General features: G+C 44.9%; 1 protein-coding gene across 6 annotated transcripts in view; it reads right to left on the reverse strand.

Annotated features, from left to right (window-relative positions):
* Window positions 1–295: 295 nt before the first annotated feature.
* LOC147011499 (uncharacterized) overlaps window positions 296–15,286 on the reverse strand; it is a 119,574-nt gene continuing 104,583 nt past the window's right edge. For all 6 annotated transcript variants that reach the window (XR_015051817.1, XR_015051816.1, XR_015051815.1 and 3 more), the window contains 3 exons: window positions 12,110–12,210; window positions 11,777–12,015; window positions 296–11,621 (listed from right to left, as the gene is read on the reverse strand). Coding sequence is in view for 3 of the 6 variants with exons in the window: in XM_085857577.1 (XP_085713703.1) it covers window positions 12,201–12,210 (10 nt within the window). In the remaining 3 variants the exon portion in view is untranslated. The remainder of the gene's footprint in view (window positions 11,622–11,776; window positions 12,016–12,109; window positions 12,211–15,286) is intronic.

Genomic DNA, 15,286 nt, shown 5'->3' on the forward strand with positions numbered 1-15,286 from the left:
CAGGCGAGACGACTTTGAGGTGAGTTCGCATACCTCGAGCTTCGTCAATCCTGATAACCATGTGCAGAAAAGGTGATATGTACTAATGTACATTATCATGCAGTGAAGCAGTGGCTCACAAATACCTAGCTGCAGCAGGTAATTTTAATGCTTTCTTACTTGTCTTTCTGGGAATGAGATGCACTTTGATTTATTATGCTCGACTCTCCACTATCTGGCATAATCTGGAATGGGAACAAGTGCGCAAAGAAAACACTGAAAATTGCTTAATATTCTTAAAATGTATACATGGGAAGGGGGATTTGGGGGGGGGCTTAAGAGGGGTGAGGACAAGTCGGGTTAACCTAGTAGCCCGATATAAAAGGTATTGCCTGATATTTTTATGTTTACTGAACAACCACATTTAATTTGTTTTCCTGTTTCTATTTTAAGCCACGAACTTACTGATCAACCATCGTATTTCATTAAAGTGAAGTCACTCGACACAGATTAGTCCTCAGACCAGTGGCCCAAATTTTGCATCACTTTCGCAAAACATGAAAAGCCATCACGATCTGGTGACGTCACATATGTCGCATCCAAGAGGTTGGTGGGGGGGATGCATCAGGAAAAGGAAGTGGTAAGAGTGCATGCAGTTGTGTGGATGCAGTGGGAGCAGGCAGTGGTGAGGATGCAGTGAGAGCAGGCAGTGGTGAGGATGCAGTGGGAGCAGGCAGTGGTGAGGATGCAGTGAGAGTAGGAAGTGGTGAGGGTGCAGCCTGAGCAGGAAGTGGTGAGGATGCAGTGGGAGCAGGCAGTGGTGAGGATGCAGTGAGAGTAGGAAGTGGTGAGGGTGCAGCCTGAGCAGGAAGTGGTGAGGGTGCAGTGTGAGCAAGAAGTGGTGAGGGTGCAGCAGGAGCAGGAAGTGGTGAGAGTGCCGTGGGAACAGGAAGTGGTGAGGGTGCAGCAGGAGTAGGAAGTGGTGAGGGTGCAGTGGTAACAGGAAGTAGTGAGGGTGCAGTGTGAGCAGAAAGTGGTGAGGGTGCAGCGGGAGCAGGAATTGGTGAGAGTAACTGGAGGACAGGATTGGAAGGTGAAAATAGGAGGAAGAGTATCAATCTGGGTAAAGGACAGCATTGCATCAAGAGAAAGGGGTGACATTAAGGAAGGAATAAATGTTGAGGATTCTGTATGGATAGAGATTAGAGATTGTAAAAACAGTAAGATACTGGAAGGATGCTTTGATAAGACTCTGGGTGGGAAGGAAGAGAAGGAAGGAGGAGTACATGAAGAATTCAAAACACCATGTGGGAAGGGAAGAGTATCAATTATGGGGGATTTTAACTTGCCAGGGATAGATTGGGTCCAGGAACAGGGAAAGGGAAGAGCAGATGAGGATTTCCTCGTTTTAGTCCAGGATTGCTTTTTAACCCAGTTTTGTACATAAGCCCACCAGGGGGAGTGCAGTGTTCGACCTCCTTTTAAGTAACGATCCCAATATGGTGGAGGCGGATGGAGGGAGGGGACCATTTATGATCAAGTGACCATAACATTGTGTGTGCAAAGACTCTGTGAAGGGTTAGAGTTCAGGATAGTAGGGTAAGGCTATTAGATTTCAGGAAGGCAAACTTTGAGGGTATGAGGAGAGAATTGGGTGATGTAGATTGGGAGACTCTAACAACAGGACAATCAGCATCAGAGAAATAGGAAACCTTCAAGGACCAAATGTGTAGAGTGCAGAGTAAGTACATTCCAACGAGGTGTAAAACTCGAAACAGAAAGAGGTCAGGGTGGATGAGTAGTGAGACAAGGAATACTATAAAGGAGAAACAGAAGGCATTTACTAAGTTTAAAATAACAGGACTGTACTGGAGTTAGATTTATATCACTATCGGAGTAAACAGAGGCAAGTGAAGAAAATAACTTGGCAATCCAAAAGAGAGAAAAGAAGGACATGGCTCGGAATATTAAACATAATAACAAGGCTTTCTTTAAGTATATCAGGAGAAAAGAACAGGTTCAGACCAGTGTGGGCCCATTGAGGAATATCACCAGGAAAGTGGTTGGTAATGAAAGTGAGATGGCAGGCTTATTAAACAGGTATTTTGCTTCAACTTTTACACAAGAACAGTCAGGAGAATTGCCAATAGCGGAGAGTATCTATTGAGGAGGTGAGGAAGGGCTTTTACAGAAGACCCAGGTTGGAGTGGAGATAGTAAAGGAACAGCTCGGTAATCTAAGAGAAGATAAGGCTCCGGGTCCTGATAATATGTACCCGAGAGTATTGATGGAGGTGGCCGAGCAGGTAAGCGAGATGTTAACGGATATTTTCAATAGTCCACTGGATTCAGGACAGGTACCGGAGGATTGGAGAGTAGCAAATGTAACACCATTATTTAATAAAGGATCCAGAGAAGAATTGGGAAACTATAGACCTGATAGTTTGACTTCAGTTGTGGGGGAAGGTGTTGGAGACATGAATTACGGACCAGATGAGAAACCATTCAAACAAATGCAAACTAATTAAAGGTAGTCAGCATGGGTTTACCAAAGGTATTTCCTGTTAAAGAAATCGTTTAGAGTTCTCTGAAGCAGTGTCTGATTGGGTGGATGAGGGAAAGGCAGTGGACATTGTATATCTAGACTTTAAGAAGACATTTGATAAGGCACCACATCGGAGGTTGTTAGCAAAAGTGAGGGCTTGTGGAGTGGCTGGTCAGGTAGCTAATTGGATTGCAAACTGGTTTAGTGGTAGGAAGAAAAGAGTGTCTGTGAGTGGGAGGATGTCTTGCTCGGAGGATGTAAGTAGCGGGGTACCTCAGGGATCAGTACTCGGACCATTACTATTCATTATTTACATCAACGATTTGGATAGTGGTGTGAAGAGTAAGTTTTCCAAATTTGCAGATGACACAAAGCTTGGAGGTGAGGTGGATAGCAGAGGGGGTGGTGATCAGATACAGGAAAGTATTGATACTTGCATAGATTGGGCAAAAGATTGGCAGATGGAATATAACCTGAGCAAGTGTAAGGCATTGGGGATGGGAAAGAACAATGAAAATAGAGATTACATGATGCAAGGGGTAATTTTAGAGCGTGTCACACAGGAGAAGGATCTGGGGGTGGTCATAGATACGGGAGGTACAGGAAGTACAGTGTCAGGCAGCTATAGGTAAAGCAAATAGGGTTTTAGGTTGTTTTCAAAGTGGAATCATTAATAAATCAAAAGAGGTGGTGTTAACATTGTCCAGGAATTTAGTGAGGGCCACATCTGGAATATTGTGTGCAGGTTTGGTCACCACAGTTCCGGAAGGACATAGAAGCCATAGAGAGGGTTCAGTGCAGGGTTACTCAATTGATTCCGGGCCTAGCTAGACTCAGCTATGAGGAGCGGCTGAAGGAGACAGGGCTGGGAAAGGAGGCGGTTATGAGGTGATATAATAGAGATACAAAAACCCCAAAAACAGCTCTGCGCTCAAGGTCCTCCAACAACCCCCTTCTGCTAAAACTACCAAAATCAATAATCACTGCTCACCTTCACTCTTTCATTCCTCTTTTTCCCCACCTTTGAAATAATCTCCCTCACTCTGTTCAATCCCATCCTTCCCTCCAGGTCTTCAAAACAGCTGTTCACCACCACCTCTTATCCTCCCCCATCCAAATCCTCGATCTTTTCGACCCCGATCAATCCATCCCAAACCCACCTCCTTCAAATTCCCTGCTTTTCTTCCTGAAAGTCCCTGTTTTGTCCATTTTGTTTACCCTCTGTACCCCGCCCCATCCCTTACCTTCCACAAATGTCCTCATGTCTCCATTCCCCAGTTTTGTGCTTCCCTCTCCCCTCCCCCCTATTGTCTCCTGCTCCCCTTGTTATTCATTTAGTGTGTTAGCTCTTATACGAGCCTTGACATTGAATACAAAAAAGGTGTTTAAGATAATGAAAGGTAAAGATACAATAAGTGCAGATTAATTATTCAGCAGAGTAGACAGTGTTAGGACCAGGGGCCGTAGCCTGAGAGTAAAGAAGAGGAGAGTCGAGACGGTAGTAAGATAGGGGTCTCTTACTCAGAGAGTAGTTAATGCATGGAAAGGTCTCCCTGGAAAGGTAGTGCCAGCAGAAACAGGAGATAAGTTTAAATTGGAGTTAGATAGGTACCTGGAAGTTATGGAGATGGAGGGGAATAGGTAGTTTGAACATCGATGGATGACAGTGCGCATCTGTACGGAGTCGTGTGGTGGTGGGGGTCTCTTCAAGGGGTGTTGTGTAGTTAGTGTTGTTTGTGTGTGTGGTTTGTTTTTATAACCCATGAACCATCTTCACCCAAGCCCCCTACCCTGGAAAGAAAAACAAACAAAACCTCCAAAAAAAGTACAATTTTTTCTTTTTCTTTTTTTGCTCTGGTGTCGATGTGGCATGATGGGCCGAATGTCCTCCACCTGCGTCCAACTCCCTTGTGTGTCCTTGTGTAATGTTGAACGATATTCACCACTGCAGCTTCACCTTATGTACACCAACCAAGTGACCCAGACTGGCAGGTCACCATGCAATTTGCGGCTGACCGTTGAGGTTTTATTTTTGGAGGAGGTGGGGAGTAGCTAGTCATCGTGTGCAGCCTGGGGCTGCTGGTTGCATCATTTTATGGGTGCCCAGCTGTCCCGCTGATGCAGTGCCCTCCACTACCCGGTGCGCTGGTACTCATTTCGCTGACCTCAGAAAGATGACAGGCCGAGTAAACCCCACCTGGTGTTAATTCAACGTGTGACAGGAGCTCAAACTCAAGACCCTAAGATCTTAATCCAACACCAGGCTTGAAATGAGGGGAAAAGGGAGAGGGAGGGGTAATAAAGTGATTGTACTTCAGGCAGAGGTGCTGAGAATGAGAAGTGACAAAAGCGTAGCTGTCAAAATGTCCTTTTAACAGTAGTTGTTCAACATTGGGAGTTGAAACATGACATCCATGATAGACATATCTTTCACCACTAAGACCTTTTGTAAGCAATTTGTTGTTTGGACACTTTGACCTCAGTCCTGTACGTATGACGTTGTTGGACACAGCTTGATGCTCATGGCCATGAGCTGATGACAGAGGCCAGTGCACAAACAATAGTGCAGAGGGAAACAGGCAGACTCTTCTCACATTATAAAGTAAGACTGAAACCAATATTGATGACATGATCAATTTGACCTTCGGCATATCATCGTTAAAGGTCCACCATGATCAGGCTGGATGGTTTTAAGAATGCGTCGACCTAATAATCCCATTCACACGTGTCGGTCCTTCCTTTGCACGTGTAGGAAAACGGGGGAGCTTGTACTTTTGTGAGAAACTGGTGCCAGGGTGTTGAGACATTTTGTCCGATTAAGCAGAAATGCCTCGAGAAAGGCCAGGCATGCAGCACAAGGAGGCTTTGCCAGCTCCGTGTGGTACATTGTGCTTGTACGTGATGCTACTTGCTGAACAAACCTCTTTTTTGAGGAAACGAAGAGTGGAGATGGAGAAGGGGGTTGGGACAATTGCTTGCAGCTTGTGTTGTAGCGTTACGAAAGCACACCTGGGACGTCTGGACAAAGAAATGAATGTTGGACAACAGCCACCACAAGCCATTTTTCAAAGTCAGCCTGGCTGGATGGCTGCCCAGCCCATGGTGATGTTTAGACTTAAACCCTGGGTTTGAACGGGTTCACTTATGAGTTATGAGTCACAATGCACTTTTATTTTCTCTGTTGACATGCATTACGTGGTCCATTTGTTGTTATTCCCTCCGCCACCGAAGGTGAAGACGATTTGTTAGGGTTAGGGTTAGGTTATGTTTTCACCCCTTTCTGTCTGTTTGTCTGTCTGTCTGTTTGTCTGTGTACAGGATATCTCAAAAACTTGGGGACGGATCCGGATGAAATTTTGTGGACAGGTTCTGTGTGTGACAAGGACGAACTGATTAGATTTTGGTGAAGATCCGGATCCGGATCCGGATACTAGAATTTTAAAGTGATTCTTGATCATTGAGAGATAGGGCCAAAAACAGTACGTAGCACAATATCTCAAAACGTTGAAGACGGCATTTGATGAAACTTGGAGGACACGTTGGATGTGTGACAAGGGAGAATTGATTCCATTTTGGTGACGATCCGGATCCGGATCTGATAATTTTTTAAAGTGATTCTTCACCATTGAGAGATCGGGCAAAACCGATATATACCACAATATCTCAAAAAGTTGCGGACGGATTCGGATGAAACCTGGTGTACCGGTTGGGTGTGTAATCGTGACAAATTGGTTCGATTTTGGCGAAGATCCGAATCCAGATCTGGATGCGAGAATTATTTAATTTTTAAGTGATTCTTCACCATTGAGAGATCGGGCTAAAATTATATATAGCATGATATCTCAAATAGTTGTGGACGGATTCAGATGGAACTTGGTGGATAGATTGGGTATGTGACAAGGACGAATTGATTCGATTTTGGAGACGATCCGAATGCGGATCTGGATTCGAGTTATTTTATTTTTTTAAAGTGATTCTTCACCATTGAGAGACAGGGCCAAGAACGACAAGCCAGTAGGCAACATGAGTGGTCGCTATATAATTGCATACTAGTCATACAGTTTTTGACGGATCGGGCTGAACATTTTTGACAAAGAGGTTGATTATAGTGCGCATAAAAGCGCAGAAGCCGATTTTTGATTTTCAAAAAAAAATATATAAATATTTTTCGGATTTTTAAAAAAATGTCAAAGTCCCGTTTTTAGACAACGGTGGCGTCCATAGCAACGGTGCTCAAAAGCATACAACTTGATCCTGGTATGAACCTACCAGTCAAGTTTCATCAAAATCGTTTGACTCCTCTGGCCTCCACAGCTGTCCATTACATACAGACAGACAGACAGAAAACCTGAGAATAACGGAAGTCTAACTACTACCAAATTATAGTACTGTATAGCATGATATTTCAAAAATGTATTGGGCCCGATATCTTCTCGTGGATCAGGAATTATGTGGCGGTGGTATGCTCTCTATCAAGTGCCCTTCTCGTTGTTGTTGTTGTTGTTACCCCCACACAAGTGAATCAAAAAATATGCAATTGATTCACTTCTGTCTGTGTGTCCATCCGTCCGTCCACACACGTCAGTTTCTGATTGAGGAACAAGTTGATCTCAATTGAATGTTATATTTTGAACATGAATCGGAAAAACGAACCTGTAGTTTAGCATTACTTTAGCTCTGAATTTGGCCCGATTGCACATGTGCAGAAAGGAGTGATTTATTTTACTGTCTGCCTGTCTGCCAGGCAAACAGAATTGAAAATCATTCTAAACACGAAAGGTACACTTTTAAAAGACATCATAAAGGACACAAACACCAGGCACAAAGAACTAATGTAACCTGTTAGATAAGGTGGCGTAAAAGGCGCTGCATCAATAGCGGGAAACGTCTGAAGTTTTATTTTTCTACAGCGTTTAAAATCTTCATTTTATTTAAATTGAATTATATATTTGAACTCTGCAGAACACAAGCCGTCTTTTTGACACTTTCAAAACCCTTCCGTTTAGTTGGACTTGGACAAAAATGTTATGGCATTTTACGTCGTCATGCCCAATCAAATTTGCCGCTCGGAGACCCCGCTCATGTCATCGTTTCTCAAGATTGCATGGTGTTAGGTGTTCTATGAACAGTCGTTGTTATTAACCCCACGCTCACGAAGAGATGAGTGGGGTTAAGCAATCGGTCGCGTACGTGCGTATGTATAATGAACGTGTCTGCATTTCGTTGTTCTCTTTTCTCTGCAACCGCTCGTTGGATTGACATGAAATTTTCACCATAGATTGAAAGTTGGCTCCTGTCCCATGGGGGAATAAGTGTGATTTTTTGTGATGTCATTGGTGCCTTCGCTATGATGTCAGAATTGCATATGTAGAACACTACATCTGATCAGCATGAATTTTTTGAACGTCATTAGTCATGTTGTTTAGCAGCCTTTTCCTTTTTTTTTTTAAACCTTCAAAAATATTCTCTGAAACGGCTGAACAGATCGGTGCAAAACTCTACAGGTATGACTGCCTATCCATGAGGAACAAAACGTTCCCCACCTCCTATGATGTCATAGGTCACATGGCTTGGCAGCCATATTGGATTTACCATAAAACCTTTAAAAATCCTCTTGTCCAGAACGACTGGACATATCGAGGAGAAACTTCACACACACTTTCCCCAAGCCTTGAGGATAGCAGGGTGTCCACGAATAATTGATAGGTCTCATGGTCTGGCAGGCAAATTGAAGGAAAATATATATATTTTTAATTCTCTCTCTTGAACCGCTGCATCAATAGACGAGAAAATCAAAATTTTGATCTCGTGGTGTTGGGGAATATATATGTTTTAAATTTCAAACTGATCGGACGCATGATCTGGCAGCCAGAATTATTTAATTTTTTTGATCTGGGTTCTTTTCGATTTTGATTTTTTTTGAATGAGGTTCATTTGGCTGTGCCGAGATGGGCCTGAGGGTAGAGGAGTAGCAGCTGAAACCCGAATCCTATCCAGGTTCCTCCTGATGACTTCATCATTGCGTTCTAGCCCGCGCACGCGAACCGTAAAGCAGGGTTACGCAATCGGTCACGCACGTATGTATGTACGTACATACCTGCCTGCATTTTGTTAAGAGCGTACATCGAAACTTTACGACGTGGTACGTGACCATTTCATGTAGCACATATTGAGCGTCCATCAAAATTTTTTAAAGTATCATTTGTATACATTTACCTCAGAAGTGCAGATGGGTGCGATTACAAATTTGCCGCCAAAAAGTTGACTCGCCATTGCACCAAGCCTTTTTCAAGATTGCGTGGGGTAAGCATTCTATAACTAGCATCTAGTTGTTTTTGTTGTTGCTTACAAACAACCAACATAAACCTCTATTGACGACAAACATTTAAACGGATGCTGCTCTTAACCTCAATTGGTCACAGCAGAAGCGGTTACACGTCAAGAAGGATATAAAATCGATTCAAATTCGGAATTCAGAATCGACCAAGGTATTGACCTCAGAGGTAAACCCACTAACCACCAAAAACTATCGTGGAACCTTAAGCAATGGAGGAAACCATTGTGTTGATTGTGGTGGAGACGTAGTGGATGCTAGAAGGGCAGAATTGCTCTCCAATGTGTACATCCTCGCTAGCCGTGTCGGGGATATCTGGGTGAAGTGTACCTGATCTTCTCAGCCTTCGTCGGATAGGACGGGATAACCTACAATGGTAACACAATGGCGCCCTTGAAAACAAAAGCAGAATATCTCACGTGAACATGCATTTTCAACAATTCTTGAGACATTAGTTGCTCCCCATCATCCAAATGAATTGTGCATCCCGGCAAGGAATATATATCTGGGGATGATCAATCCCGCCCTCCCCCCCCCTCAAGACTTCTTCTGGAGGTATTCTCTTGTTCGCTAGTGCGGAGACAGTGGAGGCCATGGAAGGGTTTCAATACCACTCTTTGGTGAAAAGTCTTCACAAGAAAAACTCAGTATAGATATTCAATGTCATCTGGGAAAATGAATATTTGCCATTGATGGTGCACTGCGGGTTAGAAAATGTTTGTTGAATAAATCGCAGACAGGTAAGTACCTCAGTTACCTCCACCACTGAAGGTGGACGGAAGTTACGTTTTCACTCCTGTCTCTTTGCCTGTGAGCAGGATATCTCAAAAAGTTATAGACGGATTCGGACAAAATTTGGTGGACAGGTTGGGTGTGTGCCAAGACCGAATAGATTCAATTTTGGTGACGATCCGGTGGGATGCAAAATGTGAAGACATCAGCGAATACAAGGGGTAAACTGTTTAGCCTGGCAGAGGTATACACTCTACCGAGTGCTCTTCTGGTTTTAGATGCATTGAATAGGCCGGTTTTCCAAGGATGCTGACATGCTGATGAGATCATTATGGAGGCAGTTATGGATGATTATGCAATGGCTGAACAATTGGCAGAATTTAAGGCTGCCAAAGCAGTATGACTTCCGAAGGAGAATTTCTTCATTCCGTCGAGAAGATTATCCAGAGGATTGAAAAGACAAAAGAGTTATCGTCAGATCCTCTGCTGTGTGGACCGCACAAACCGCCCGAGACTGGAGAGAGACTCCCGTTGCTCATGCCGGGAGCTATACTGTCATTTTGATGATCCTTGCCGTCATGGGCCCCTTGTATTAGAGACTTCTGAATCTCCAGACATTCCTTGTATTTCGAGCAATTTACTGTTGACAATGCCTTTTCGGTTTGGTGTGATATGTTTCAGAAATCACCCCCCTCTTAAAGAACGGCAAACAAAATTTGCAGACACATTCAGGCACAGACAGACGCGGCGAGTGCAAAAATCTACCTTCGTTCACTACCTATGACGCACGCCGTTCAAATGTAACCAAACAAAAAACAAAATGTACTGCCTTTCAACGCCGGGCGAGTTTATGGTGCAGTTTATTGCCGCAGATGTTGGTCCAGTATTGGCTTCATTTCTATGCTGGTTGCTGACAAAGTGTATCCGGGAACCTGGTGGACCTCATAATGCATGAGAGTCAAGTAAAGGTGATATTTGCGTTATGAAGCCGAGAAAAAAAAAACATTATCCTTATTGTGTTTATGTTCATCTGCCTAACCCTTCATTTTTTTGGACGACGACCCTTTTTGCAGACCAAACTTCATAAATGGTGTTGTTAATCACCTGCGGACGAGCATCATTCAAACAAGAAATTTATTTTTAAATTAAAAGAGATGCCTGTGGTGCCAAATTATAGTTTGTCAACAAAAATTCCTTATCAGCAAAAAAAAAAAATCCTTATCTTTGGTGGAAAATGTCTCGATGTTGGAATAACCGTTGTTTCCCACGACTGAGCCGTCTCGTGTTGGGCCTGAGCTTGAGAAATGGAATTTCTTTTGTTTGAAACATCTCAACTACAAAAAAAAAATTGTGCGATTGTGAATTTACGATATAATGTAGGCTGCCAGTTAGTGCGAGGTGATCGTCGGGTGGTGTTGGCACTGTTGTTTCGTACTTGCACCACAGTGTCTCGAACCCCGCTTTAGACCGACGAACAGATGTGAAAAGTCCCTCCGTTGTCAAAAACAACAGTTTTTTCACTTTTCTGTCTTTGGCGCTGACACTGTCAAACATTTGATTTGAGTACAGTACATACATCGGTAAAACAAGAGGCATATAGCAGGACAGCCATCTGGTGAATAACTGGCATCATCGATGTTTCCAAGATGGGAAACAGTATGTTGTATACAATCAGGCAATGATAAAAGTGTAACCTTCACTCGAACCAGTCTTGTATATACATTTCAAGTGCTTGCGAGCACACATACTGGATGTCAAAAACCTAAATATCCATCCATCGGGACCGTACTCTGTGCAGAGCGTTGGTGTTGCCTTAGCAGTCTCCTTGGCTATTGGGCACAATCCTGGACGGGTCACCACTCCGACACAGGATACCAGCAAGCTGGCACTCATTTTTCTGACCTCAGAAGGATGACAGGCAGAGTCAACCCCACCTGGTATTAATTCAACAGCTGAGCAGGATTTGAACTACAGGACTCTGCAATCCCAAGCTCACCACTCCAGCCATGAAGCCAACACCAGGCATAAAAACCTAAATATGAGAGGCAGAAAATAAGGAAACTGAGCCGAACCAAGATTTCATGTTGCTAAAGCCATAAAATAATCTTTTGTCTGTTGCATGTTAAGAGTTAACTCGTTTTACACATTAATTAGCTTGGAGGATATCTGAGGGGTTTGCACACTCACCTCTGAGCTGTTGTGGTACACAAGCAGGGCCAGGCATCAATGTGCGTGGGTCCGTCGGAAGGAAGTCAAGCCGGAGGATCCATCCATCTCCACCAGATGTTGGTGGACATTAAACATCCTGTGCAATGTATTTCATGAAGAGGTGACGAGTTTTCCTCAGCATGCTGAACAAATAAACCCCTGCACCTTCATCAAGTGTCCTGCGATGGAGCAGTGATCAGTCCAGGATCGGTTCGAGTCTGGAAACATTTATATTGACTTGTTAATGCCTCAAGACTCCATCACAAAAGACCTCCCCTATTATTATTATTACCATTATTACTAGTGGAGTACCTGCCCGATGGACAATCTTCTTCCAAGCGTGCAACATGTGCTTCTGACACGTCCCTTTATTTGAGTGGTGTATAAGCAACAGACTTCTGCTTCAATCGCTCCTGAAAATAAAAATAACCCGGGTTATGTACATGAAGTAAGAACACATGAACTGCTTATGTGCATCTATAATAAATACATCGTGGTTATACATCTCGGATTATTACCGAGGGTGAAGGAGGTTGGGTTTTCACCTCTTTCTTTCTGTTTCTTTGTTATTTGCAAAAACGAACATTTATCAACAACATTGATCGGTCGATTTTGTTATTCTGTCTGTTTATCGCCGACAGGTCACAATTTTAAACCGATCTCCGCGAAACTTCACCACATGGTAGAGTTTGTCGTAAGCAAGAAGCCTATTGCTTTTGAGGTCAAAAAGGTCAAAAGAGGCCAAAGGTCAACAACTTAGGTGAGGTTTCTAAAATCATCAATTTTCATCTGATTGACTTGAAATTTGAAGAGGATTTATATTTCAGGTCAATGAATTCAGCCAGCCAATTATTTTTGAGATAAACATTGACCAAAAGGTCAACATAGGCCCAAGATCAACAACTAAGATGGTATTTCTAAAATCCTCAATGTTCTGTTCGCGGAACGGGTTTCCGGGACGATGCGCGCGTGCTGGCCTGCACGGGAAACCGCGCAGGCTCGGTGAGCGAGTGACGTCATCAGCGGGAATCTCGTGGCACGAATGCCGGGAAACAGCGCACGGTGTCCCGCGTGGGGAATCCCGCGAAAGCGAGTGCTTGTTTGGATGTGCAGGGTGACGTCATGGCTGCACGGATTGGCCATCGGAGGGGACGTTGGTAGCGCCCATAGGGACGAACGGGCATGCCGTAAACCGCCACCATGGCGCTGCAGAGAAAAAAAAAAGGGCCTCGCTCCAAGTACACGGCCCAGCAGAGATGTGGCAAGCATCCTGCTTTGGGCAAAGGAAGCACTAGTTAGTGGGATGGGTTAGCGTTAGTTAGACCAGCTTCATGGGGACATGACAGTGGAATGGGTTAGTTTGAGGGAATATGAGGTTAGATTTAGAAAATGGATTTTTGGGAGACATAGACAGACATGGAATGTGTAGTGGGGACGTAGCTTAGCTACGTAGATTAAAAGGAACGTGCATTAAAGTAAGGGACGACGAGGGAGCACGAGATAGGTAGGGGAATTTAGTTAGGAGAATGGCAGTGTTGAGTGATTGAGAAATGGAAAAAGAGTGAAAAATCTACGATGAGTAAATGTGGGACAGTGGGCCCAAGTGTGTGAATGGAGTGAATGTGGAATGCATGGTGCGAATGACTGAATGGGGCGGAGGAGTGAAACCCACCCAAGTGACCCCGGGGTCAGTGTAATGTTAGTTAGGGTGTTAGTCAAATTTACAAAAAGGAGGTCGTTTTGTTGTTGGTGTTGAGTGAAGGCACGATACCCATTTGGAGGGGTGCAGGAGTAAAATTGACCGGCTGGGAGCGTCACTTGGGAAGGTGAGTACCGAGTAGTGGGCACCCCGGGCACCGAAGTAGTCAGCCAGAGTAGGCCAAGGGTCCAAGGTACTGGGCACAGGCGACCCGGGGAACGGGACCCGGAACACCAAAGATGCCACGTGGGCAAGGAGGTGGGGGGGGGAAATGCCAGGAAGGGCAACCCCCCTTGTTCATAGGGAGCAGGTAGGCTCGGAGACAGTCTCAGGGCCTGCGGGTGCCATAGTTGGAGATTCGGCAGAGGGGGAAGTCCCTGCCAAGTGAGCCACGCTGCCCAGCCATGAAATTGTGCAAGGGCACGGAAGAAAGTTGGAGGGCTAGGTGCAAATTTATAATGGACACCAACACAGGCGACGGGAATCATGGTTTTTAGAACCGATAGTTTAAGTGACAGGCGTTTTGGAAAGCCAGGGGGGAAGTTTAAGTTAATAAATGCTAGGATCATTAGGAAATGTACCCCTTCGTACCATCCATCCCTTCGCTCTCTATAGGCTGCTGGACTCACCTTGGAAAAGATTGCTGAACTCTGAAGGAGGCAATTCTGAGGCTTTATTGGGCCTCGAGACAGGATGCTAGCTAGCCTCCCCTTATTCCCCTCCAGAAAGGATTTTAGGGGTTGGGAGTAGGTAAGATGGACAGGATAGGTTAGCCGGACAGACAGGAAGTGGGTTCGGGAGATGGAATTATAAAATAAAATAAAAAGGGACTAAATTTGGTTTGTGTTGCAAATTAAGGGAGTGGGTATGGACAGAGACAGGCAAAGGCGATAGGTTGGGGGAGACAGTAGGGTAGGTCCGAGCCCGTGTTCAGAGCGGCCGGCACCACCGCACTCTCTCCAGACCCACACGGAACAAGACCAGAGGCCAGCCAGCTTCACCTGCAGGCCTGTTGTGCTGTATCGCCTGTTCTGCGTCTGCCTTGCCATGCCTTGATTTGCCTGCCTCTGCCATAACCCCATGCCTGCTACCCTTTTGTTTGCATTGCCCCTGTGTCATCCTCAACCATGTGCGCCAGGATCGTCCAGTGTTTTGAAAGGACTGCCCTGCAGGCAGCCACATCACAGGGATAACTCTGCCCTTACGTGCTCCCCTCATTTCCCTATTGTTTAATAAATATCCCCATTTGTGAAATGTATCAGCTCGTTCGTGTCCTTTCCTCCATTGGCTTAGCGTGCTGCATGTTGGAAAATTAGCAAGGCCATTGTGTTGTCGTAAGGGGACCTTTGGACCGACGGATGTCGGTGACCATCCGCTCCGGTCACACTCGGTTCGAGTACGCTAGCGGCTCGTTCTGTACGCGTGCCGTCGAGGGTGTGGAGACTCGGTAAATCGCCACATGGATATCTAGTTATTTTGAAAATTGGCAAATAACCCTTTTCCACGTGGTAGAAATATTGACGCTTCACGGTCCGATAAGGGACCCGTACTCTTCAGAGTTTTCTGAAGAAGTACGATCTAAATTCCGGGTGATCAGCGGAGTCGACTCTACGGCTCCCTCTCGCGGTCGTGCTCGCAGCCGACGCCCGGCCTGCAACAAAAGTACTGTATAACATGATATTTCAAAAATGTATGGGGCCCGATATGTTCTCGTGGATCAGACATAACGTGGCGGAGCTATGCGCTCTACCGAGTGTCGTTCTAGTTCCAATTGCACCATCCTTTCTCCC

This window comes from Eptatretus burgeri, chromosome 15 (genome assembly GCF_056783735.1).
Source record: "Eptatretus burgeri isolate ZD-2024b chromosome 15, Ebu_testis_v1, whole genome shotgun sequence".
In the NCBI taxonomy this organism is placed as follows: Eukaryota; Metazoa; Chordata; class Myxini; order Myxiniformes; family Myxinidae; genus Eptatretus; species Eptatretus burgeri.